Source organism: Mandrillus leucophaeus, unplaced genomic scaffold, assembly GCF_000951045.1.
Source record: "Mandrillus leucophaeus isolate KB7577 unplaced genomic scaffold, Mleu.le_1.0 Scaffold186, whole genome shotgun sequence".
NCBI classification, from domain to species: domain Eukaryota; kingdom Metazoa; phylum Chordata; class Mammalia; order Primates; family Cercopithecidae; genus Mandrillus; species Mandrillus leucophaeus.
The window spans coordinates 5,129,226-5,156,013 of NW_012101876.1; the positions used below are offsets into that span (position 1 = coordinate 5,129,226).

General features: G+C 38.1%; 1 protein-coding gene across 3 annotated transcripts in view; it reads left to right on the forward strand.

The window, feature by feature from the left end:
- NEK11 (NIMA-related kinase 11) overlaps positions 1 to 26,788 on the forward strand; it is a 311,830-nt gene that overhangs the window by 93,266 nt on the left and 191,776 nt on the right. For all 3 annotated transcript variants that reach the window (XM_011977968.1, XM_011977967.1, XM_011977969.1), the window contains exons 7-9: positions 18,145 to 18,294; positions 18,388 to 18,466; positions 20,819 to 20,904. In XM_011977968.1, the coding sequence (XP_011833358.1) occupies positions 18,145 to 18,294; positions 18,388 to 18,466; positions 20,819 to 20,904 (315 nt within the window). The remainder of the gene's footprint in view (positions 1 to 18,144; positions 18,295 to 18,387; positions 18,467 to 20,818; positions 20,905 to 26,788) is intronic.

Genomic DNA, 26,788 nt, shown 5'->3' on the forward strand with positions numbered 1-26,788 from the left:
TTTTTTTTTTTTTTTTTTTTTGGGTTGCCTCTTGGGTTGAAGCAATTCTCCTGCCTCAGCCTCCCGAGTAGCTGGGACTACAGGCTCCTGCCACCATGGCTGGCTAATTTTTTTGTATTTTTAGTAGAAATGGGGTTTCACTGTGTTAGCCAGGATGGTCTCCATCTCCTGACGTCGTGATCTGCCCGCCTCAGCCTCCCAAAGTGCTGGGATTACAGGTGTGAGCCACCGCGCCTGGACTAGGATAAACTAAATTTCAAAATTTCTGAATTTTCAGTGATAGATACATCTGCGATGTCTGAGTTTCTCTGAGCTCTTACATCAAAGTAATTTCTCCTTCCTTGTTGTGGAACTAGGTGAAATCTCATTGCAGAAGCCATGTGGAAAACTGTGTTCAATATGTTCTAGTGTAAACAATAGGTCCTATTTCTTTTCCTCTGAAGAGGAATCTTAATGTATACTTTTCTGCTTGTTAAGGACTGAAAGAACAATCTAGCTGAGGGCTAGTTAATTAAGTAAATAGTTATTGTATACAAATCAACATAAATAGTTCTGAGCTTTCAAAGATAAGCAGTGCAAAAGATGTGCTCACTTCACTCTTCTAAAGAAGACAAAGTAGAAAATTATGTTTTCTCTGGTTAGGGAAGTGAACCACAGCAGGGGATATTGCTTAGGATTTTCACAAGGGTCGTTATCTGTTCCTTGTTCTCGTGCCTACCAAATGGGAGAGAACATTGTCAAGATTAGGTCTGGGTATGGCAGTTCCCTACAAATCCTGTCCTTTCAATTCAGTCTTGCAATTGTTCATTTCTAAATTATTGACAGGTTTTGTTTTTTTTTTTTAATCATTGGCTTACTTCTTCCCTGGAGGTCTTTTCCAATTCACGTATCATCTTCTCTCTTCTTTCCTTCTAACCCACTTAACTACCACATCCAAAAGAAAAGGAAAACCCAAACCAAACAGAACCAAACATCACAAAGGTATTTTTAGAGGAATAACTAATGAGTTCCTTTAAATTTTGCTTTATTGAACATCTACTCTTTGCCCAGAACTAGGTAACATCCCTTAGGTATAAAGCAAAAGTGATAGGATTCCTACCTGTCAGGAGAAATCTTGCTGCTTTTGGAGTCCCTTTCTCTAGTTTGAGAAATCAATTTTGGGCTTTGCTTCAGATTGAATTTCAATTATGTACCTATATATCTCTTTACATTTAATTTTAAAAATTAATATTATAGACATTTTTAAATAGACTCAAATATATATCTTTATAGTTTAAGGTTATATGGTATCTCAGGAAGATATTATATTATGTCATCTGAATTAAGAGTAAATTAATTTACAAAGCCTATCATTTAAGTTTTTGGAATTATATGTAACAAACCTGGCTCCTTTTGACAGGCATCTGTATCTGCTTTCCAGATCAGATGAATGTCTCCTAGAAGGCGAAAGCAGCAGAACCCACGGAGAGGAAAGGAAAGCATAGAGTATTTGTGTCAGTTATGTCAGTGCTATTTCTTTTTTAAAAAACTGCTCCTACTATTACTATTACTATAATGGAGAATTATGGGATATCCGACAGTATTGCTGTAGTTTAGGATTACAAAAATGTCTGACTAAAGAAAAAAAAAAACAACCAAAACCTCCAAAATATAACAAATGCAGAAGGATTTTAATGTGTTTCTCTGAGCTTTAGGTTAGCCCTCCTTGCAGAGATTATTAACTTTTCAGCAAGTACAAGCTTAGGATTCATCATCATCCTGGCCCCAAATAACCACCTTATTATGGATTTAGTAATTACCTTGGTTGTATCAGAATCAAAGTGGGCTTATCTGGTAATGAAATTTCTATTGCCAAACCTAAAATGGGAAGAATAAGATATCTAATAATTATAGTGGCAGATGCATACATGTGATGAGTAATCTTTAGTAGACACTCTTAGAAAAATTAGATTGAATGAGGTCGAGAACCTATCTCTGAATCTCAGTGTGTAGCATCTGTTTATTGTGGATTTTTTTTTAGGATTGGAAACACTTATGAATAATTGATAAGTGTTTTATTTTAGCACTAATAGCTGTTCATATTATATTTATAATGCTTAAAGGAGAATTTGCTTAAAGGAGAATTGGCCTAATACTAATTATGTTTTCATCCGTTAATGTTTGCCCATATGTAACATTATCTTCGTTCTGAAATCTGTTAAACTTTTCCGACTTCATTTATTTATAGCATTCACTACAGGAAGTCCTTCTCCTAAAAGTGGGTTAGGTTCCAAAAGTGCATAAAGTGATTTGCAAAGTTAGGATAGTTAGGTTTACTGAGGACAATGCCTTGATCACAGCTGATTTGTATAAGCAATTGTTGAATACTCTTATACCCACAGGAGAAATACAAATATGAGTTGGGTTCCTAGGCCAGCTCATTAAATTGATTTAAACTATGAATAGTTAGAGTATGTTATTTTGGTAGGAGAAACAAATAAAGGGCAATATTATTTGAATAATGGTACTGCAATTAAACAGAAAGAAAACAATATTTCACTGTTGGTCTTGTGTACTTTGTTGTGAGAAGCCAACCAGATGGCTCTTTGATCTTGTAGCCCCCATATTCTTTGGGTGATTTAAGTAAAGGAACAGTGGTGGGAATAGTGGCAACATCCAGAGTGTACCGTGAAGCTCTCAGGGTTTTTCTCGGAGATTTGGTGTGGAAGTTGGTTGGGTAGGGGACAGAGAAGGAGTCTAGTTCATGCCCAACATTGGACTCAGGCTCTCGTGATCTTGGGGCCAAAGTGTCAGACAAGGATTAGTCATGGGTAGAAGAAAACAGAGAAGAACCAGCACCTGCCTGACCTGCCAGGACCAAGAAAGTATTCTCACAGAAAAACATTTCCAGGGTGGTCAGGGAAGGGATGGGGACAACAGCCTATTTTTTTTGAGAAATACAGTCCAATTTGGCAGCATTTCCTGTAACTAAAATGGGGCCATCTAGTAGCTGGCAGCCAACAGCTTCATCAGCTCCCTCTTAGTGAAGAAAGCTCTGGAGCAAAAGAATTCATTTTTTTTCATTGCCCATGGCCTGGGAAGTTCTTATATGGGTTCAGAAGGAAGCTATTGACTAGGGAGTGCTTTCCTAGGGAGTAAGCACTGGTGTCAGTTTTTTCATCCAATAGGAGCTTAGGTAAGAAAACATTGCAGTCAGGTGAAGTATATTTGAGCATTAATATATTTTTTTCAATGACTAGAATGAAATGGTTGATACAAACTCTGCAGATAGTACTAATTTGGCCTGATGAATTTTAAAAAGGTTAATAATATAGCTAATAAATCCTTGTTAAATTGATATTGATAGAGGAATGACAGTACAAGATGGCTGAATAAGGACTTCACTGATCATGGCCCTCCCCAGGAACACCAGGTTTTAAAAAAATTTAAATTTTTAATTCTTGTGGGTACACAGTAGATGTATATATTTATGGGGTACATGAAATATTTTGATATAGGCCTGCAATGCAGAATAATCACATCATGGAAAATGTGGTATCCTTCCCCTCAAGCATTTATCCTTTGAGGAAGACCAAGTTTTACAACTGTCTACACAAAGAAATCACCTTCATAAGAACCAAAAACCAGGTAACAGCTCAGCCACAGTTGTGTAGAGGACCAAGGGAGATCTTGGAGTCTCTGACTCCATGTCTTAGGTCTTGGATAGCATTTCTGGACCTTCCCTGGGCCAGAGGGGAGCCGGTGCCCTGAGGGATAAGTTCCAGGCCTGGTGGTATTCACCACAAGCTGAAGGAAGAGTCCTTAGGCCTTAATTGAGCATCAGTGGTAGCCTGGGAATATTCCCTATAGGCCTGTAGTGATGGTGGCCATGGAGTGAAGCTCCTCTGCACATAGAAAGGGGAGGGAAGAGGGGGAAGGACTGTGTCATGTGGCTTGAGTGCCAGCACAGCCACAGTAGAATAGAACACCGTGGAGATTTCTAAGGTTTTTAACTCTAGTCCCTGGCTCTGGGAGAGCATCTCTGGACCTGCCCAGGACCTAGGAAACTCACATCCCTCAAGGGAAGGACACAGACCTGGCTGGCTTCATCATCTGCTGATTGTAGAGCCCCAGGGCCTTGAGCGAACATAGGGAATAGGAAATGGTTACAGGGTGCCATGCTGGCTTCAGGTCTGAGCCAGCACAGTCCCCGTAGTGGTGACCAAAGGAGTGCTTGTGTCACCCCACCTTCAGTTCCAGGCAACTCAATACAGAGACTCCATTTGTTTGGGAGAAAGTAAGCAAAGAGAACAAGAGTCTTTGCCTTGTAATCCAAAGAATTATTCTGCATGTTATCTAAGACCACCAAGTTGTGGTACCCCTACAAGTCTGTAAGAACTACAGTGTTACTGGGCTTGGGGTAGCCCCAGTGCAAATATAGCTTAGATCACAACACCCAAGTATTTTCAAATACCTGGAAAGCCTTCCTAAGAAGGATGGGTACAAACAAGCCCAGATGGTGAATACTACAATAAATACCTAACTCTTCAATGCCCAGGCACTGATGAACATTCACAAGTGTCAAGACCAACCAGGAAAACATGACTTTACCTAACAAACTAAATAAGGCACTAGGCACCAATCCTGGAGAAACACAGAAATGCAACCTTTCAGACAGATAATTCAAAATAGCTGTTTTGAGGAAACTCAACAAAATTCAAGATAACACAGTGAAGGAATTCAGAATTCTATCATATAAATTTAACAAAGAGAGTGAAATAATTAAAAAGAATCAAGCAGAAGTTCTGGACTTGAGAAATCAATTGACTGGAGAATGCATCAGCGTATCTTAATAGCATAATTGATCAAGTAGAAGAAAGAATTAGTAAGCTTGAAGACAGGATATTGGAAAATACACAGAGCTCTGAGATAAGAGAAAAAAGAAAAAAAGAATGAAGCCCACCTACAAGATCTGGAAAGTAGCTTCAAAAGGCAAGTCTAAGAGTTACTGGCCTTAAAGAGGAAGTGGAGAAAGAAATAGGAGTAAGAAGTTTATTAAAAGGAATAATAACAGAGAACTTCCTGAATCTAGAAAAAGATATTAATATATAAGTATAAGAAAGTTATAGAAGACCAAGCAGATTTAAGTCATTAATAAATGATGTGACAAATTTATATACTCTTGTTTTGTTAATTCTGTGGGAGAATTGGAGAGGGAGGCTTAGCTCAGAATTTTCTTTCATTCCTCTTACTAAAAGAAAAATTTACTTGTGTTAACAAGTTCTTATTTCAAACATGCAAATTTATTTGGCAAGTATTAAATCTTATCACCACTCTTCATTGTTTAAGTTGCTTTTTAACTGGAGACAGGAGAATTTGCTTAAAGGAGAATTGGCCTAATACTAGTTATGTTTTCATCTGTTAATGTTTGCCCATATGTAACATTATCTTCGTTCTGAAATCTGTTAAACTTTTCCGGCTTCATCTATTTATAGCATTCAGTACAGGAAGTCCTTCTCCTAAAAGTGGGTTAGGTTCTTGGAATCCCTAGTTGAGACTAGTCTTTCTATAGGAAGTCAAATTGGGGTTGAATCTTTCAAATTCCAGGATTGGGCACTTTGTAGCAAGGAACATCAGGGGCGAGGAAAGAGTATAGCCTTGAGAGCCTGGGCAGGGCCTGGATTTCTGAGGAAAGAGACTTCTTTGAATGGGAGCATAAGGTAAAATGTCCCATTATCCATAGGGGCATGTGGCAGATTGTATTTTCCAAAAATGGCCATCATAACATATCACTTCTCATATGTTCTTTTTATAATGTGATATTGACACATTCTTATTGAGAGTTGGGATCTGTGTTCCCTCACCTTTAATTTGGATAAGGCTGTGATTATGGCAAAATTGATGCTATGTGACTTCTGAATCTAGATAATAAAAACAACATAGATTTTGCTTGGTTCTCTTGAAATTCTTGTTCTTGGAACCCAACTACCCTGTTGTGAGGAAGCCTGAGTGGCACATTGAGAGGCCAACATGGAGAGGGCCACATTGAGAGGAACCAAGGCCTTTGATCTTTACCCCCACTGAGCTTCCAGCTGATAGCCAGCATCAATTGGCCAGTCATGTGCGTGAGCCATCTTGGAAGTGGATCCTTAAGCCTCAGTTGAGCATCACCAGCAGATGCTGTGGGGAGCAGATTCAAGGCTTCCCTGTCAGTCTCTGACCAAAAAGATTCATGATCAAAATGACTGATTATTGTTGTTTTAAGGTACTAAGGTTTGGGGTGGTTTTTTATGCAGCAGTGGTGACTGGAGCAGGACTTCATCAGGAGAGCAGCAGGCAGGAGTTGAGAAGTAGCCTCTAATCTAGGCCTCCATATGACAATCTGGCAGTGTTCATTTTCTTTATGTCAAAAGGCTCAATAAATTGCTTAAGAGAAGAAGCTTGTGCCAGGAGAGCAATCTGGCACTCTACTGCTGGTCTGTTTGGTGGGTAGAACCCAAGAACCTGGACCACAGCTGAGAACTTCCAGACCAGCAACTTTTCCATGTGCCTCAGAACTCTTATTTCACTCCTCCTGACCTTGCCTTCTTTCTCCCAACCCCCACCCCAACGTCAGCCCCAGCACTGGACCATCTGACTCCAGCCTTATCTTTCTGTCACTCCCATGATTCAGTGATATGCTGGAGCTCATACCAGCTCATAAGACCCACTTATCCACAATTCTTCTCAAGTCAGTGTTCACTGATGTCACATTAGTAACTTGAAAACAACCATGGTATTTATACCATGGAAATTTGTAAATTAGGGCTTCTCCTCCTACCTCAGAAAGACAGTGTACCAGCACAGCTCATACCTTTAGCCTTACTCTTTCTTGCCCCTAGGGTAGTATTTGCAGAAAGGAAGAGACGTGAAGACATGAGGGTTTCTGTCCTCAAAGGAATGATAAACATATAAACAAATTGCTGTATACTGTTGTAGTACAATACATGTTCTGATGTATAAAGTGGAGAGTGATTGACCGCTGGGGATGGGGTAGAGCGCATCAGCTACAGTCTTAGAGAGTGCATGATTCCTGCTCAGGATGGGGAAAAAATGGATAAGAGTTTGGCAAATGTATTTCATGTAAAAAGACCCAATGTCAATGACCAAAAATGAGGGGTGCCCACTGGGAGAAGAGGGAGGGAACTGTGTAGGGAAAGTGGCTGGCCAGAAGAACCATTTGGCCAGGGCCTTCTCATTCACAAAGGGCCTCAAATGTGTGTGTTTAAAGTTATTGCCAAATGAAGTGGTATATGTTAAAGGTGTTTATTTATTTAATGCCAAAATTTCAGATATACCACCAATTTTGAAACTTTTATTGTGGTATTTATTCATTTAAAAAATACACTGGGAATTTAAAAGTAGTTACAAATGACTTGGACCTTCTCTGACTCCTGAAAGACTCTGAGAAAAGGTATGAAAGGACATGGAAGCGTGAGAAAGCTCAGGGTCTTCTGATTAGCTGTAGGACAAAGTGTGTGTGTGGCAAGGAGGGGAGTGTTGGTACGTTTGACTGAAGGGCGGGCAGGGGTCAGATGGTGAATGACCCATGTAATTATGATAAGAAGCTTGTACTCTTCTGGAGTATGAGAAACTGCTAAAGGCTGTTAAGCAGAGGAATGATATATCAGTCAGCTTTGCTGCTCTAACAAAGAACTCCAAAAAACTCTCAGTTACTTCGTATATATTTTTTTGGCATTACATGAGGACTGCAGATTAACTGAGTTTCTATTCCAAGGTGCAGCCTGCTCTGATCCATGGTTTTCCCAGTTCCAGGACACAGGTTATGCTCTGAGCTAACATGGACAGTACAGTGCTAGAGAGAGAGCATATGTCTGCCTTTAGATCCTCCACTCAGTTAGTTGTGACACACTTCGTATCCACCCATATTCTGTTGACTGAAGCAAGCCCTGTGCCAATTCCCCCCGTGGGGGAAGGGAAAAAGAATATTTGCAAAGAGCAATCAATCTACCAGGGGAGTCAGTCTTACTATGATGCCAGCTGGGCTATAGAAAACTGACAGGAGGGAGAAGATTGGTGAAGATCAAAGGAGGAAGATAGGTAGGTCTTCTATTAACCTGGCACGTTCTACTACTTTTGATGTTCTGTCCCTCATAAAAGAGCCTCCGGAGATGATATAAAATTATTAAAGTAGTTGGAACATAGCAATTTGATCAAAGTATGAAGCAGTTGATGCCCCATGGGCAGTGCTGGCTGTTGCCATATTCGGTCTTGATGGAGTGGCTGAGTGAATAACCGTTGGTAATGTAAGGATGCTTTGATCATTGTTTCCATTGCCAACCTACCTCCCTACCCCAACTCCGATCACTGTCCACATCCTTTCCCAAGCTGTGTGGTTTGCATAGAATCTGTAACTGTGACCTCAAGAACAGCTAAAGATGCAAAGAAGCTTTGACTTTTGGTCAGTTTTTCTCTTCTGCCACCCTGTGGTCTCCTTGTCTTCCTCACTTACTGGTTTTAATCTTTTTCCTCCAATAGCCACATTCTTATGGTATGGAGGACATGGGACCACTACAGAGGAGAGAGATTTGATAATCTTCCTTGAAACATTGTAAAGCTCAGTTATGGAGGAAAGTAATTAGAGAGAGCTGGTATGAACAGGAGAAAATGCACCCAAACCTTGTTTTGTCTATAATTTTAAGGGTCGTCTTCCCTAAAATGTGGCAGTATATTAGAATATGATAAAAGAAATGAGTTCACTTTTCTTTTTAAATATTCTTTAAAAAATTCATCTCATCAGTCACGCTAGCCACATTTTCAGTGCTCAAAAGCCAAATGTGGCTGGTGGCTATTGTTTGTGGAAATAAGAACATTTCCATGAGTTCAATAAATTCTTTTGGACAGCCCTGAACTATTTTGCTCCAGCTGCTTTAAGCCTTATCTTGGGATTTCTTGCATTCACCCTGCTTTTGGATTGGGCAGAACCCCTGCTGGGTTTAATTGCTATGCTTAGATTGGCCCACTGTGGATAGTTTGAGGTTCTTCTGTTTTCATGTCCCTTGATCACTCCATTGCTTCCCTCTGCTTCTTCTCACAGAGATGCTGATACTATGCCAGTCATGTAGCTATGTGGTTTGTGTTCCTTCACTTGCACTGTGAGGTTCAAGGGGACATCTTATCACCTGACTTTATTATAAATTATAATAAATATTATTCATGGATTTTGAGTTTTGTTCTGTAGCTGCTCTGTTTTCATATGTGGATTCAAGAAAGATCTAAAAACTATGCTTCCACTGTATATACCATTTCCCCCCAAATGCTTGGAATCAGCATTTTAACAAAACCCCTAAGTGATTTGCGTATATGTTAAAGTTTGGGAAACACTGATAGAGGTTCTGAGATATGGTAGGTTATTCATAAACAATTGCTATATAATATTGTTTCTTAAGTACTATTACTTCAAGCAGCCCAATGGTTTTCGTTATATTTATTTTCATTTCGTTATATTTAGATTGAATTTAGGTTAATACTCAATTCTACCTAAGTAAAGACTTTCATTTAGGGTGATACACACTAAAGCAAAACCCACTACTCTTGTATTACATTTCTATTACTCTTTCTATAGATTGAACTGATTACTCTTTTCTAGATGAATATATCAGGATGCTCCTCGATTACATCAAATAAAAACATTATCTAGAAGATCAACAAAACTTCCTAACCAACTAGAGTCATGCATTGCCCTGGGGCAGGCCTGCCTTTGCAGAGTCTGGCAGATTTTGAAGGGTAAATTTAGTTACCTTAAGACAAGACAAAGCCTGAATTACATTTGTGATTTAGTGTCAATCAACCTGTGCTTCAGAAATTTTCTCAGTAGTTCTGGACAAGTTGTTCAACTTGGACAGATGGTAAGTTTATGGAGTTCAGGTGTAATTTGCTTCACAGACACCTGATCCCAGCCTTCTTTTTCATTGCTTGTATTCACTCCCTCAGGGATTTATTTGCTTACCTCTTCAAAGTTGTCTGTATTTTGGAAAAAGAAAGGAATGCAAATCATAAACTTCTAAGTATGTCTCACTTGTTTATTTCGGCTCTCCCCCACCCCCAATCTACTTTTGTATCAGCAGATTGAAGACCTGGGAGTCAAATAAAAGAAAATTATTTTAAAAGGATGGAAGTGAAGAGTTTTAGATGATTCCTATATGGAAATGTCTGGTTGGAAACTAGGAAAAAGCAAACACTTGGTACATAGAAATATAGTCACCATATGTATTTTGGTTACCTACCGTATGTATTTAACAAAACCCCTAAGTGATTTGCATGTATGTTAAAGTGTGGGAAACACTGACGGGGGCTCTGAGATATGGTAGGTAACCAAAAATCTTTTACCTTTGAGTGTCAAGGTAGTTTCTGTAATCAGTTGGTCCAAGTTTCAGTTACTAGCGCCCATTCCAAGGGTAGGTACACTGGGACCACTATAGCAGGTCCGTTTCCACAAGTTACTGGCTGATAAATGAAGTCTTCTCTATGTGCTAGAGTGCAAGCAAATATTAGTCATCAAAGTGAAACAGGTAATTGCACTGCATACTGAGAGGATTTCCAAAACAGAGAGTACTATAGTCTTATATCAGAATTAACTAATTACTAAGTTAGCCTATAGATCTAATTGTTCCATAGTTTCTTTAACCAGATAATTGCATATCTTTTTTATTTTTATTTATTTTTAGAGATGGTCTCACTCTGTTGCCTAGGCTGGAGTGCAGTTGTGCAATCATAGCTCACTGTAACCTCAAACTCCTGGGCTCAAGTGATCCTCCCACCCCAGCCTCTGGAGTAGCTAGGAATACAGGTGTGTATTATACCATACCCAGTTAATATATTTTTATTTTTTGTAGAGATGGGGTCTTGCTATGTTGCCCAGGCTGGTCTTAAACTCCTGGCCTCAACTCATTGCCCCACCATAGCCTCCCAAGTCACTGAGATAACAGGTGTGAGCCACTGTGCCTGGCCTACCACATCTTTTTATAACCTTAATAAATTCATCAAAGTAGAGTTAAATCTCCATCAAACCAGAATTTGACTTGGCGATCAATTCACTGTTAATAGACCACTAAGCCCTCTTTCCTTCCAAGCAAAACCAAACTTGTCTGCTTTCCTTTTTCCACAGAAGGTCTCATTGTCTGTGTGCCCTATATTTGCCGTGGTGTGATGCCCTGCATAGCTTGTTGTCTAAGGCCCCAGTGATTTTTAAAAGTGAATTAAGGTTCTATATAGAACCTGAAATTACCTTGGGAAATCAGCCCCTGCTTAAAAGGCTCTGTCAGGGCTAGCCATGATTTCCAACTCAAGAGAGCCTTTCATAATCCAAAATGCTCTGATTGGTGCAAGATCCAGAAGCAGGATAGCATAGAGAGTCTGTGTCTCTACAGCCAGATAGCCTGGGCTACAATCCCAGCTTTATGACCTACTCAATATGGAACCTTGAACAATTTACCTAATCTTATGGTTTTCTCATCTAAAAAATGGGAATGATAATAATAGTTCCTACCTCATTAGGATTGTTGTGAGGGTAAGTCAATGAGTTAAAATATGAAAGGAACATAGAAGAGGGCCTGGCTCATAGTGAACACTATTAACATTCCCGCTATCATATTCGTTATTACTATTATTATCATTATTGTTGTTACCATTAGTATTATTGGTGGAGACAATCTAATAGCTGCTTCCAAGACACTTCAAAATGTTCTGGATCAGGGGTTGTTGCTCCCATACAACCCTTCAGATATACCCAGGCCAGGAGAGGTTGTCTAGCTTGTTCTGTTTCTAATCTTCTCCTCAAGGAGACCCTGAGCCTATGTGGGGTGAGCATAAATCATCAGAAGAGAGTGTGTAGGTGCTGAGTGATTGCTAGCCTTCTGTTACTTGGACTTGCAAATTTGATTTCTTTTTTTCAGTTTTCAGATTATTATGTGTGTATTACGCTATATAACAGAATGTGGTCAATGTAACTTTTTAAAAGAGAAATTTTAAAAAGTATTGGATGAGAACTAATACCAATACCAACATGAGCTGATCTGACATGGTACCTTTCTGGGCAAATTACTTCCTCTCTCTCAGCTTTGGTTTTCTCATTGATAAAACCAGAGTTTGAAATGAGCAAATGTTTATAGTCTCTTGTAACTCTACTATTCTGTATAAGAGGACATTCTTGAAGTTTGAATTATAGATTCTTCTATGGGGAAATAACTAAGTATATTGTGGCAATTCGTAACACAAATATTTTACACATTCTACATTAGTAAAAGTATTTGGTTCAACTTGATGATTATATTTTTTTAGTGATATTTAGCCCCTCTTGTTTTCCTAAGGAAACTTTTTTTTTCATAGTTTAACAAGTACTGACTTGGTATTGTCTGTGTTTTTCTTTTTAGCTATTCTGATAAGTGTGTAGCATGTAGTGGTAGGACACAGTGGTTTTAATTTGCACTTTTCTGATGACTAAAAATGTTGGGCGTCTTCTCATGACTTTTGGCCATTGAGTGTCTGTTAAGTCTTTTGCCCATTTTTCTATTGGATTCTCTCATTTTTCTTATTGATTTATAGAAGTTTTAATTAATTTTATCCATATTTCGGTAGTCTGATGAATATTTGAGTTGCAGATATTTTCTTACACTATGTGTCTTCCTTTTCACTCTCCTAATGGTGTCTTTTTATGAATAGAAGTTTGTAATTTTAATGAAGTTCATTTTGTAAGTTCACAACTTTATCACTAGTGCCTTTTGTGTCTTGGTTGAGAAATCTTTGCCTATTCCAAGATCATGAAGATAGTCTCTTATTTTCTTTTAAAAGCCTACTCAGTTGATTCTATCTTCTCCTGTTTTCTTTTAAAGCCGACTCAATTTGATTCTATCTTTCACAGTAACATCTATCTATAATTGATCTATGTGTGTATGTAGCCACATGGTATGAGACAGAAATCCAAGTACATTTTTTTCTATATGAATATTCAATTGGCCCAGCATAATTTGTTGAAAAAGTCATATTTTCCTCTACTATGGAGTGCAGCTTATTTTTGCGTTAATCAAGTGATTAAATATGTGTGAATCTGTTTTTGAGCCTTCTATTTTATGTCATTGGTATATATTTTTTCTTCTTTGCCAATATCACACTTTCATAGGTACTATAACTTTATAATATAAGCAATATAACTTTATAATAAATCTTGATATTTGGTCATACAAACTTCTAAATTTGTTCTTGTTTAATTGCTGTGGCTATTCAGATCCCTTCGTATTTCCATATAAATTTTAGAATCTGCTTGTCAGTTCCTGCCAAAATGTCTGCTAGGATTTTGGTTGGTATTTCATGGGCCACTTTAAGTGTGTTTTTGTGCAAGTTTATAGAAATGAAGGGCTTTGTATTCAGCAGTCTTGCATAATTCCCTCGTTAAGTCTAACAGTTTGTCAGGTCTTTGGAATTTTTTCTGTACACAATCATGTTGACATGATTAATGACAGTCTAATGTTTTCTTTACTATCTTTATAGATTTTTTTAAAAATGTACTTTTTCTGGCATTATCGCTTTGGGCAGCACCTTCATTACAGTGTTGAATAGAAGTGATGATAGTAGACATTCTTATTTTGTTCCTAATCTCAGAAGAAAATAATAAACTTTCAATATTTCACCAATAAGCATCATGTTTACTACATATTTTTAAGCTTCAAAAAATCAGATTAAGGAGGTTCCCTCCTATATCTGGTGTGCTAGGAGTTTTCTTCTTTTTAAAAATTCAATAAGTTTTGAATTTTATAAAATGCTTTTTTGCATCAATCAAGATGGTGATATGGTTTTTCAACTTTTTTCTATAATGAGATATATTTTGATTTATTTATTTTCATATATTAAGTCAACTCTGTATTTCTGAAATAAAATCTACGTGGTCATGATGCATTATCTTTTTAATATGTCATTGTATTCTATTTGCTAATATGTGTGTGTAAATGTGGGTTATTTGAATCAACATTCATGAAAACATTTGCTTGTAATTTTCCTTTCATATAATATCCTTGTTATATTTTAGTATCAAACTTGTCCTGGTCTTACAAAATGAAGAGGTTGAGCAAGATTATTGTTATTTATTTCTTAAATGTTTGGAAGAATTTATCAGTAAAGCCATCTGGTCCTGGAGTTTTTCTTTGCAAGAGCTTTTTATTATTTTGTTTTATTTTTCTGTATTCAACAAATATCTCTGTTGAAAAGATACAGCTAGCCACTGTTCTGTTGCTGTGCTGAAAATACATTGGTAGGCAAAAACAAAACCAAAAAAATATAGCTCCTGTTCTTACAAGGATTGCTTTATAATATTTACTTTTGAGATAGAGGGTCAGGGGATACTTCTGTTGTCTATCTCAATTATTATTATTTTAAACTTTTAGGTTCAGGGGTACATGTGCAGGTTTGTTTTATACATACATACATATATATACATATATATATATAAAAATTATGTCACATGGGCTTGGTGTAGAGATTATGTCATTACCCAGGTGTTAAGCATAGTACACAATAGGCAGTTTTTTTTTATTAAAAAAATTTTTATGCATACATAATAATCATACATGTTTATGGGGCACTTGTGATATATTGATACAGGCTTACAATGCATAATGATCAAATCTAGGTTATTGAGATATTCATTGCTTCAAACATTTATCATTTCTTTGTGTTGGGAACATTCCAAATCTTCTATTTTGAAATACATAATAAATTATTGTTAACTATATTTTTTGTGTTTAAACCTTTATTTATTTGTTTGTTTATAGTTTGTTACAGCAACTGCCTCTTTACTTTTATTTTTGAGTTCCTCAACCTCCTCCTCTCCCTCTACCCTCAAGTAGGCCCCAGTGTTTGTTGTTCCCTTCTTTGCATTCACATGTAGTCAATGTTTAGCTCCCACTTATACATGAGAAAATGCAGTGTTTGGTTTTCTGTGCCTCTATTAGTTTGCCTCCAGGTTGATCCATGTTGCTGCAAAGGACATGATCTCATTCTTTTTATGTTTGCATAATATTCCGTCATTTATATGTATCACATTTTTTTTATCCAGTCTACCATTGACGGGCATTGAGGTTGATTCCATATCTTTGCTATTGTGAACAATGCTGCAATGAACATATGCATGCATGTGTTTTTATAGTAGAATGATTTATATTCCTCTGGGTATATACCCACTAATGGGATTGCTGGGTCAAATGGTAATTCTGCTTTGAGTTTTATTACCTTAAATGAGAAATTATCTCTGTTTAATAGATAAAAAACTATTCAGATTATCTTTTTCTTCTTGTGTCAGTAAGTTGTGTTCTTAGAAGACTGTTAACTTTATCCATATTGTCAAATTTATTGGAAAAAAACATGTTTATAATGTCATCTTAATACTTTCTAATATCTGTGGAGTCTATAGTGTTGCACCTTTTTCTATTTGTGTTATTGTTAATCTGTGTTTTTTTTCTGATTTTCTTGATCAGCCTTGCTAGAGATCTATTAAATGTATTAGTCTTCACTGACTTTGTTTCTATTGTTTATTTCTATTTCATTAATTTCTTCTCTTTTAAAATTTATTTCCTTAAACTTTCTTTGGTGTGATTTGCTGTTTTTTTAGCTTCTCAAGTTGACTTATATGATAGATTTTAAGCTTTTTTTTTGTAATATATGCATTTAATACTTTGAATTTTGCTATAAGCACCTTAACTGCATTCAATGTGTTGATATTTGGTATCTTCGTTAGCATTCCATTAAAAGTGTTTTCTAATTTCTTGTTTGACCTAAGGATTATTTGGATGTGTATTTCTTAGTTTTCAAGCAGTTGGAAATTTTATGGTTTTACAATTATCTCTTTTTCTCTATCGCTCTGTTATTCATGTCTAGCACAATTTTACTGTGATCAGGCTTTGAAGATTTCAGTCCTTAAAAACTGTTAAGGCTTGCTTTGTGGCCCTGTGTAAATTGTCAATTTTGGTAAATGTTCCCTGTGCCCTTGAAAAAAAATTGAATTCTGTTATTGTTGGTTGTATTTACATCAACTTGCCAATTATGTCAATTTTGTCATCATGTAGATTTTTTCTATCTTGATTGATTTTTTTAAATTCTGTCAGTTCTTGCTTCATACACACACACACACACGATGCACATGCGCACACACACACATTATTGGGTGTATACAGATTTAGAATTGTTTTATATTCCTAGTGGTTTGCTTGTTTTATTGATCCACCATCTTAATCTTAGTCGTGTTTCTTGCCATTTTGGTGTTTGTATGGTTTTTCTATCAGCCTCTCTGTGTTCCTACATTTAAAGTTTGTTTTGTGAGCAGAATATACCTTTTATTTTTCCAGTCTGATAATTTAGTTTTTTAATTGGAATCTTTTCCCTCTTGTGTCATTTGCCTTATTTTTGCCATGAATTTTTATTCTACATAATTTTTAAGCACCACAAGATATTGTTAATTTTATTTTGTAGAGTTAATATTCATTTATGCATATTCACAAAACTACTTTTTTGGTGCTCTTTATTTCTTCTTGTACTCATTGTTTTTGTCTGGATCATTTTTCTTCTGTTAGAAAAATTTATGTCTAGGATTTAAGAAATGCTTTCCTGCTGATAATGAAATCTCTGTTTTTGCTTGGCTAAAAACATCTTTATTTCATCTTAATTTGAAGGAATGTTTTTTCTGGGTATAGAAATCTAACCAGATGCCATTTAATAGTCTTTTAGATAGATGCAAAATTTATTGATTTTCAAATAGTTTTCGTCATTTTTAATATTTACATTGATATTGGTATTCTAGTTGATTTCATGCACTTTGTTCTAACATCTCCCCCTTCTTTCTAGCATTCTTTAATGGAAACAGTCTAGGATTTTGAAAGATAAATGCCTTAATTCCAGAGTCAGTTCTACCATTTACTACCTATATGACCTTGGCCAAGTCATTTAAGTTTTCTGAGCCAATTTTTTATCTATAAAATGGGAAAAATATTACATGGGCTCTACTCTATTTCACTGGGAAGTTATGAGGGACTGTTGAGATATTGTCAGTGCTTTGTAAAATGTAAAGTACCAATCAGCTCAGTTGGAAATTTTTAGTGTTATTATTTACTGAAACAGAAATATTCTCAGTGTATGTATCCAAAATTCTCTTACAAATGCACATTTTCATGAACACCCACAAAATAGTTCAATGATATTATTAATGTATTTATTTCTGTCTATCCTTTGTTGTATTAAGGACATTGTTAAAAGTTACATAAAATGTAACTTACACAAGGTCAATCACAAGTTTATTTCTTATCTTTCAAGTGACTAACATGAAAAGGAAAACCTGGACAGTTACATAATTCATAATGTCCATAAGATAAAAATAATTCATTATTCAGGAGAAGTGCTATTATTTCTTAATACTAAGCTCAGACAGGAATTTCTCTTTCAGTTTTTTTTTATGATGTAGAGTTATTTAAAATATTTTCCTGCTGGTTTAGAGGTTATTGATTTGCATGGTTAATCCAAATCAGTGTTGGACTTATCTAGAATTTTAATATTCTGTTTCATACTCACCGTAGGAGAATTATGCATTTTAATGTGGGCTTCAAGTAGCTGCTTTTCCACCCCACTTGCAAATGGATTATATTCAGAGAATAATAAATAATGCCAGTTTCCTTTCAAAAATGCTTGGATGCACATTAGAGGGAAGGTTAGGCTGCTAAATTAAAATTATATTTTGCATATATAAAATTATCAAACTGCCTTAGGAAGATAATCTTCAGCTGCATTTTATTTATTAAAGGCTAATTCAAAAAATCCTTACATTGATCAAATACTTAGAATCTTTACTATGTGTGGGCATGTTGTTAACTCTTGGGCTGCTTATTCTTTGATAAAGAAGCTGTCATTCAGACTTACTTTTGTGCTTTATTCTTTCCCTTTTTTTTTTTTTTTTGGTAAACATGTATTTAAATGGAAACAAACAGTATGAAACTGCAGTTTTTAAGTCAACTACTGATTGCGTGTTTGTGCCTCACAGCCAATGCCCCAACACATCTGAGGTTTTGTATGATGAAAAAATTTAAAATAGGATATTTGTTCCTTGTTTAAATTCTTTGACTTTGTCTTCAGGTCACTGGCATGCATTTTATATGAGATGTGCTGCATGAATCATGCATTCGCTGGCTCCAATTTCTTATCCATTGTTTTAAAAATTGTTGAAGGTGACACACCTTCTCTCCCTGAGAGATATCCAAAAGAACTAAATGCCATCATGGAAAGGTATAGAAATAAATATGTTGTCCCAGAAATAGTTGAAAATTGTACTTATATTTTAGTTCATTTGAAAAATAATTTTCTTTTTAAATGTTACAGCATGTTGAACAAGAATCCTTCATTAAGACCATCTGCTATCGAAATTTTAAAGATCCCTTACATTGATGAGCAGCTACAGGTATTTAAAATGAAAGGGATTCTGCGAAACAGGTATTAGCATTTGTATACACATTCCATGACTTGAAGATATGCAGAGGGGATATGATGCAGTAAGAATCAACCAGAAAGGAGGAAAAAGGTCAAAAAGAAGCTGAGACGCCGAGGCGGATGGATCACGAGGTCAAGAGTTCGAGACCATCCTGGCCAATATAGTGAAACCCCATCTCTACTAAAAATACAAAAAAAATAAAATAAAATAGCTGGGCGTGGTAGTGTGTGTCTGTAGTCCCAGCTACTCAGGAGGCTGAGGCAGGAAAATCACTTGAACCCAGGAGGGAGAGGTTACAGTGAGCCAAGATTGTGCTACTGCACTCCAACCTGGTGACAGAGTGAGACTCTGTCTCAAAAATAAATAAATAAATACGAATTTTAAAAAGCTGAGAAAAATAGTAGTCAGGACAATCTCTTTCCAAAATAAGGTGTGTGTGAACTCCCATTCCCCAGTGCCATTGAAAATGAGAAGTGAGGGGTTTTTTTATGCCAAAACTCAACATTCGTCCTTGGAGCCCTGTGGACAGATCTTACCCAAACACTTTGTAACTATATCCCTGCAAGGACAAGAATATAGTAACAGAGAATACTAAAATCTAGGATTATCACTGAGCATTTATAATTCCAATCCTTTATTATATATCTCAATAATACTTTTTAATGATTAGCTAAGTTTATTTTGTTTTCTTGTAAATTAGGAAATGTGATATAGAGGCCGTGTCTCAGGTATTAAGAAAGCAGCAAATGGTCCCCTCTTTAGAGGGCTTTTGGGTTTTTTTGTTTGTTTGTTTGTTGTTGTTTTTTTTTAACTTCTCAGGGTTTTACAATACAAATCCCTGAAGCAAGTTTCCTCTAATTTTATGGGTAACTTTAAGAAGAACCACAAAATGGTCATCCATCTTAAAAACTGTGCATACCTTTTCATCAGTGGGGCATGTTCCAAATCCAAAGGAAGCAAAGGTGATAAATGATGTGTACTTATTAGTTGAGTGCTGGGCACTGTGCTGACACCAGGGGATGCCAAAATGAAAGGAACAGGTATGTTTCCTGTCCTTTTGAAGCTTGACTAGTGAGAGAAGCCAATAACCAAGAAAAAGTAAGGATGTAAATAACATAAGTATATGCCTAGCACTAGGAAGAAAGTATAATAAACAAACAGGATACTATAAAAATAAGGGAGAAAGGAAGGTCTTTGGTGGTCAAAGGAGTACTTGACATTTCTTTACCAGCGAGCCAATGGGAAGCAACCAGCCATGTAAAGAGCCTCAGAAACAGTGTTCGAATCACAGGGAATAGCTGGCACAAAGGTCCTGATTATGTTGTGCCTTGGAGGTAGATACCGATGGGAGGGTTCTTATGCAAGCATATGCTCTCAGGGAAGCCCACGCGGTCATGGGGAAGGCAGGACAGGAGAGACGGAGGCAGGCTTAGGTTTCCTGGTATTTCCATCTCTCCTTCTATGAAGGCCAAATGGGATCCAGTAGAACCTGCAGGTGGTCCTCTGAAAAAGAGCCTCATATGCTGGTTGTGGGGATCAAAAACACACTGAAGAGGCTGTGAGCATTCAAAAAAAAATAAAAAGGGTCAAAAAGTATTCACAGGGATCTGCTGGGACCAAGAGGAGGCAAGTGAGCCTTTTGACTCTGGGGTAAAATTTAAGGGGACACTAAAAACTCGTAATATTTTAAAAATCCAGATTAATGCTTAAAATCCCAGGTAACAAGATATTAACAGTTTAAAGACAGGATCCAGCAGGGCCAGGATTACGGTGAGGCAAGTGAGGTGGAATTGTGTAAGTTCAGGGTTGGATCCTGTCTTTAACGTTTTGCTATTGTATTCTTTATAGTTTTTTGACATTAATTTTGATTTTTTAACAATAGTGTTCATTAAAATTATTTATCTTGGTTACTGAGTTTTTTGGTGTCCTCTTAGATTTTGCACCTGAGGTATCTCACTTGCCTAAACCTTACACTGGCCCTGGGAGTGTAGATACTGTCCTCTACAGTCTGGGAGGTTGGAAAAAGCTTGTGTCTTCTTGTGGCTGAAAGTAGGCCTGCCCATGATTGGCAAAAGGGAGTGAGAGAGCAAGCAGTGCAAGATGAAGCTGGAGAGACAAGCAGGAGCCTGACCCTGCAAAATCTTCTTGGAAAAGCTACCATGTAATTTTACGGAACCCAGGAAAAAATAGCATGCTTTGTTCTCAGGCTCCCTGCCGTGGTCAAAAGTACCCCAAATCTGAAAAGATACTTGGTAATTTATTCCCTTTCATCCCGAAAGAGCAGCCTTTTAGGTATGTCAGGATTGTTGAACTTTTTTGCAGCACCTAATGTGTAGACATTCAGAAATGACTCTGGAAGACAAGAATTTGTATTGTCAGAAGGAGGCTGCTCGTTTAATTAATGCCATGTAAGTAATTGCTTTGTTTTTAAAAAGCCCATCGAGTGTAAATGTTGAATGCATTTGTCTTTAAAAATCTATTAGCACTAAACTGACTGCATGGAGTATCCTAGAATTCATTTAAGTCTTGCCAAGAAATTAAGGAGCTTCAGGAACTTGGTGTTCCAAAGCCCTTTACCCCAGGTGGTAGCAAATTGAAATCATAAAAGTTTAAACCACTGCACAGCTTACAAATCTGCAGGGTAGCTCTGCAGTTGCCTTGCAAGGATATAGAGAAGTTAATATCCCAAATATTTAGTAACATTTATGCTAATGAGCCTTCCATAATAACCACAAATAGCTTTCACATGTTGTTTGTTTAATGTGAACTGGCAGAGTATCTATTGACAAGAGAACATTGTGAAGTCCTGGGACAATTGAAAATAAGCCGAAATTCACTTTCTTGAAATATACATTCCTTCATATAAGAACTAAACAATGTATTTCCCAAAGAAACAAATTTATTTCCTGATCTAACTTCCCTCTCCTACCTCGTTCAAAATTTTTGTTCTCTAACTTGCAAGAACCCAGAATACTAGGTTCTTATGTTTTGGGTTTTTGCATAGTTGTACAGTCATGAACGACTGTAGTATACAAGAAGTGTGCAGGACAGTGGAGTGAAAACAGAAGCTCTCAATAGGCTGCTCTAGCACAAATACACTCCTCCAACACCCAGTCCAATGTTTCTCTACTCCACTGTGTTTGCTTTCCATCTTCACTTTCAAACTGAGGAAATTTGCATGATCTCCAGTTAAGATACACTATATACCACAGGGGGTAAATTTTTAGGCATGTTCCTAATAACCTTGTTTTTATGGTTTATTATCTGCTATTTCAAGAAACATCGAAATTTCCAATTGTGTTTTATTAACTAGAGATGTGAGAGTAGTAGATATTTTTTAAATACTGGACTAGTTTTGGCTATCATTTTGTACTGCAGTTATAAAACTGACACTGTTTACAATTAACAGTGTTCTAGAATCCAGTTGTTTGGAGGGTATTTTACATTATGAAATACTGACTTCAGATGGTCACTGCTATTTTTGAGATCTATGACTATGTTTCAAGGAGATCCATTGGTCTGACAAAATAAGAGATGTATATTCCTGAAAATTGAATGTCCTCTGGAGTCTGTGGTCTGGATGGTGTCAGAGAAGTATTAGAACTGTCCTCAGAGGTCATTACAATTTTCTCATAGTGTTCGTCAAGGAAAGAGTGGAGTGCAAAAGGTCTTCTATAGTATTGGGCCCTAACCAAGTCAGGAAGAGAAGCAAATGCCATTGAGAATGTGGTTGAAGTTCTTTCAATGTGCCTTCCCTCTGAAGATTTTTAGACGTGTGCCAGTCATCCCTGTCCACCTGGCTGCCTCTCGTCGACCATCTTGCCCCCTCCCTCATGCTAAATTGTATTGACCATGTCTTCTATTCCAGGCTTAATACAGTAAATATTTTTTGCTGTGGCATGGTATAGTGGTTAATTACACAGATTAATAACACTCTCTCAATTCAAATTCTAGCTCCCAGGTAATACTCTATATTACTTTGGACAAGTTACTTAACCTCTCTATGACTATAAAAAAAGTACCTACTTCACAGAGTTGCTCTGCATTTAAGTGAGTTAATTCATGTAAAGTGCTCATAAGCATGGGGTTATTACCTGCTAAAATGTTAGCCAATGTGATTATTTAGCCTCTTTTTCAGTTAAAGAAACATGCTTAACATTAACAATACATCGAAAGAGGTTTATGTGCTGATTGTTGGGATCAAAAACACTGAAGAGGCTGTGAACATTCCACAAAAAAAAAAGTCTAAAGGTATTCACAGGGATCTGCTGGGACCAGGATAAGGCAAGTGAGGCCCTTGACTCTGTGGCAAAATTTCAATGGGACACCAAAAACTCATAATCAAGATCAAATTTTAATGCAATATTGTAAAACTCCAAATTTAGGCTTAAAATCACTGGTAACAAAATATTAAAAGTTAAAGACAGGGTCCAGCAGGGCCAGGATCAGGGTGAGGAAAGTGAGGTGGAATTGTGTAAGTTCAGGGTTGGATCCTGTCCTTAAAATTTTGCTATTGTAGTCTTTATAGCTTTTTGAAATTAACTTTGATTTTTAAAAATAATTTTCATTAAAATTATCTTGGTTACTGAATTTTTTGGTGCCCCCTTAGATTTTGCGCCTGAGGTATCTCACTATCCTAAACCTTGTGTTGGCCCTGGGAGTGTAGACATTGTCCATTACAGTCTGGGCAGTGGGAAAAAGTTTGTGTATTCTTGAACCCAGAGTGTGTTATTAATCTGTGCAGTTAACCATGACACCATGCTACAACAAAAATATCTACTGTATTAAGCCTGGAATAGAAGACATAGTCAATAAAATTTAGCATGAGGTAGGGGACAAGATGCCCAACTAGGTGCAGCCAGGTGGAACAGCTGCCACTGAGGGACCAGGACTACTGGCACACTCCTAACAGATCTTCAGAGGCAACAACTGAGAGTGGCTGGAGAGAAGGCACAGAAGCTGGGCTAAAGGGGGAGGAAGCTGGGAATCCTGCATGGGGCCACTGTACACCTATGCACCAGGACCCATTCCTGGTCTCCAGTGACGCTGGGGGAATGGGTGAGTTGAACTGGCAGGTAGCAACCTACTCTTGCCACAGGTCTCTGAAATTCCAGCTGGAGGAGACCCCTTGATCCCCAGGGACACTTGAGTTGGTAGGGAGAGCTGCTTAGAGAAGTAGTAGGGGCAGCACACCAGCCGATGTGGAGCCCAGAGGGTTTGGTGCTTGAGTGTCTGCAGCAGAGCATGGCCAGGGAGACGATCCCCTTGGCTTGACTTGCTCCCATGGGAGACTTTAGACCCAGGGGAACTGTCACACCTGAACTCTGCAGGCAGTCTTGCCCATCAGAGGAGGCTGATCTGACCTGAGCACCCCTTGATCTTCTGGCCTCTCCTGAGGCCCAGCCTGACCATGCCTGCTTGCAGTGCAGCCGCGGGTGCCCTGGGGGTCTACATCATAGCTCCTGTACTGCTGAGGAATCATGCCTGACTGGAGGAGAGATCCAGTGGGGAGACCTACTCCTTCCCCTAACTGCAGCTTCCCCAGGCTCATAGCCACACCCCTCCCCATGTTGCTTTTCTGGCATGTATATACATGGGCAGATTTTGACTTTCCTGCCCTGCCAACATGCGTGTGCCCTGCTACTGCTGCTGATGGGAGTGTATCCCACCTCACCTCCCCTGCCATTGCAGTCAGAGCCTTGGCAGCACAGAGACAGCCCGCCCTGGCCCTGCCAGCACCCTGCCCCTGTACCAACACTGCTGCTAGAGTGAAACTAGGTGCAGAGAACAGCGGACCCTTCCCTGCCCTGACATGCACTCCTACCTATGTGCATGTCAACATGCACAGAGGTTGCACACAGACCTATGCCCACCAGTGCTGCACCTTGTGCTAGCACCACCACCAATAGGACCACATGCACAGTTGCCAGTGGAGGGACCCAGCTCCCTGAGCCATTCTGCTTCTGCTGCTGCTGTGAACGCCCCCAGGGAGACAGGCACCCTGACAGCTGCTAGCACCTTTCCACAGCTGACAAGTGTGCACACCTCCACACTGCCACTCCACCACCACTGCCGCTGCTGGCACATGCAAGCAAGGATGGATCCTACTGCCACCATCCTACAAAATGCTTTGGCTGGCACTACCCATCAGAGTGTAGTGACCAGCTGTCCAGAAGCACATTGGGCCCCCAGTGCAATGAGTTGACGACCTTGAGGAGCCAGAGAGCAAAGTTGGGACCCAATACAAGTCTCCCAGAGTTAGAGCACACAGCCCAGGAGTTCGGAGCTGAGCACTGGCTGCCTAAAATTTTCCAGAAACAAAGCCAGTCTACTGAATCCACCTTATACCAAAATCAAACTGTCAAAGTTATCAAATAGAATAAAAGGAAAAAAACTTCAAAGATTGAAGGAACTTCAGCCCCAAAGATGAGAAAGAGCCAGTGCAAGAACTTCGAGAACTCAAAAAGCAGACTGCCCTCTTTCCTCCAGGTGACCACAGTACCTCTGTAGCAAGGGTTCTAAGCCAGGCTGAGAAGGCTGAAATGACAGAAATAGAATTCTGAATATTAATAGGAATGAAGATCATTGAGATGCAGGAGCACATTGAAACACAATCCAAGAAAGCTAAGAAACATAATAAAATGATACAGGAGCTGACAGACGAAATAGCCAGTATAGAAAAGAATGTAACTGACCCAATTGAGCTGAAAATCACACTATAAGAATTTCAGGCCAGTCACAGTGGCTCATGCCTGTAATCCCAGCAGTTTGGGAGGTTGAAGTGGGTGGATCATTTGAGGTCAGGAGTTCGAGACCAGCCTGGCCAACATGGTGAAACCCCATCTCTACAAAAATTAGCCAGGTGCCTGTAATCCCAGTTACCAAGGAGGCTGTGACAGGAGAATTGCTTGAACCTGGGAGGCGGAGGTTTCAGTGAGCTGAGATAGCACCATTGCACTCCAGACTGAATGATGGAGTGAGACTCCATCTCAAAAAAAAAAAAAAAAAAAATACAATCTCTAGTATTACTATCAGAATGCACCTAGCTGAAGAAAGAATCTCAGAGCTTGAAGACTGGTTTTCTGAAATAAGACAGGGAAGAATAGAGAAAAAGGAATTAACAAAATCTGCAAGAAATATGGGATTGTGTAAAAGAGATCAAATCATGTCCCTGAAAGAGGTGGGGAAAATTGAAGCAACTTGGAAAACATAGAAATATGTTACATAGAAACATAGAAATTTCATCCTTGAGAACTTCCCCAACCTAGCTAAAGAGGCCAACACTCAAATTCAGAAAATGCAAAGAGCCTCAGTAAGATACTTCACAAGAAGATCATCCCCAGGACACATAATCATCAGGTTTTCCAAGGTCAAAATGAAAGAAAAAATGTTAAAGGCAGTTGGAGAGAAAGGTCAGGTCACATACAAAGGGAAGCCCATCAAACTAACAGCAGATCTCTCCACTGAAACCTTACAAGCCAGAAGAGACTGGGGAGCAACATTCAACATTCTTAAAGAAAAGAAATTCCACCAAGAATTTCGTATCTGGCCAAACTAAGCTTCATAAGCAAAGGAGAAATAAGATCCTTTTCAGACAAGCAAATACTGAGGGAATTTGTTACTACCAGACCTGCCTTATAAGACCTCCCGAAGGAAGCACTAAATATAGAAAGGAAAGACCATTACCAGCCACTACCGGTATACACTGAAGTACACAGACTGTAAGTGACACTATAGAGCAACCATACAAACAAGTCTGCATAATAACCAGATAACATCGTGATGACAGAATTAAATCCACACAGCTCAATACTGACCTTGAATGTAAACAGACCAAATGCCACAATTAAAAGGGACTGTGTAGAGTCAGATAAAGAAGCAAGGCCCAACTATATACTGTCTTTAAGAGACCTATCTCACATGCAATGGCACACATAGGCTTAAAGTAAAGGATGGAGAAAAATCTACCTCGCAAATGGAAAATAGAAAAAAGCAGGGGTTGCTATTCTGATTTCAAACCAAACAGACTTTATACCAAAAATAATCAAAAAAGACAAGGGCATTACATAATGGTAAAGGGTTCAATTCAACAAGAAGATCTAACTATCCAAAATATACGTGCACCCAATACAGAACCACCCAGATTCATAGGGCAAGTTCTCAGAAACTTTACACCAGACAGAATGGTGGATCATGAGGTCAAGAGATCGAGACCATCCTGGCCAACATGGTGAAACCCCGTCTCTACTAAAAATACAAAAATTCACTGGGTGTGGTGGCACGCACCTGTAG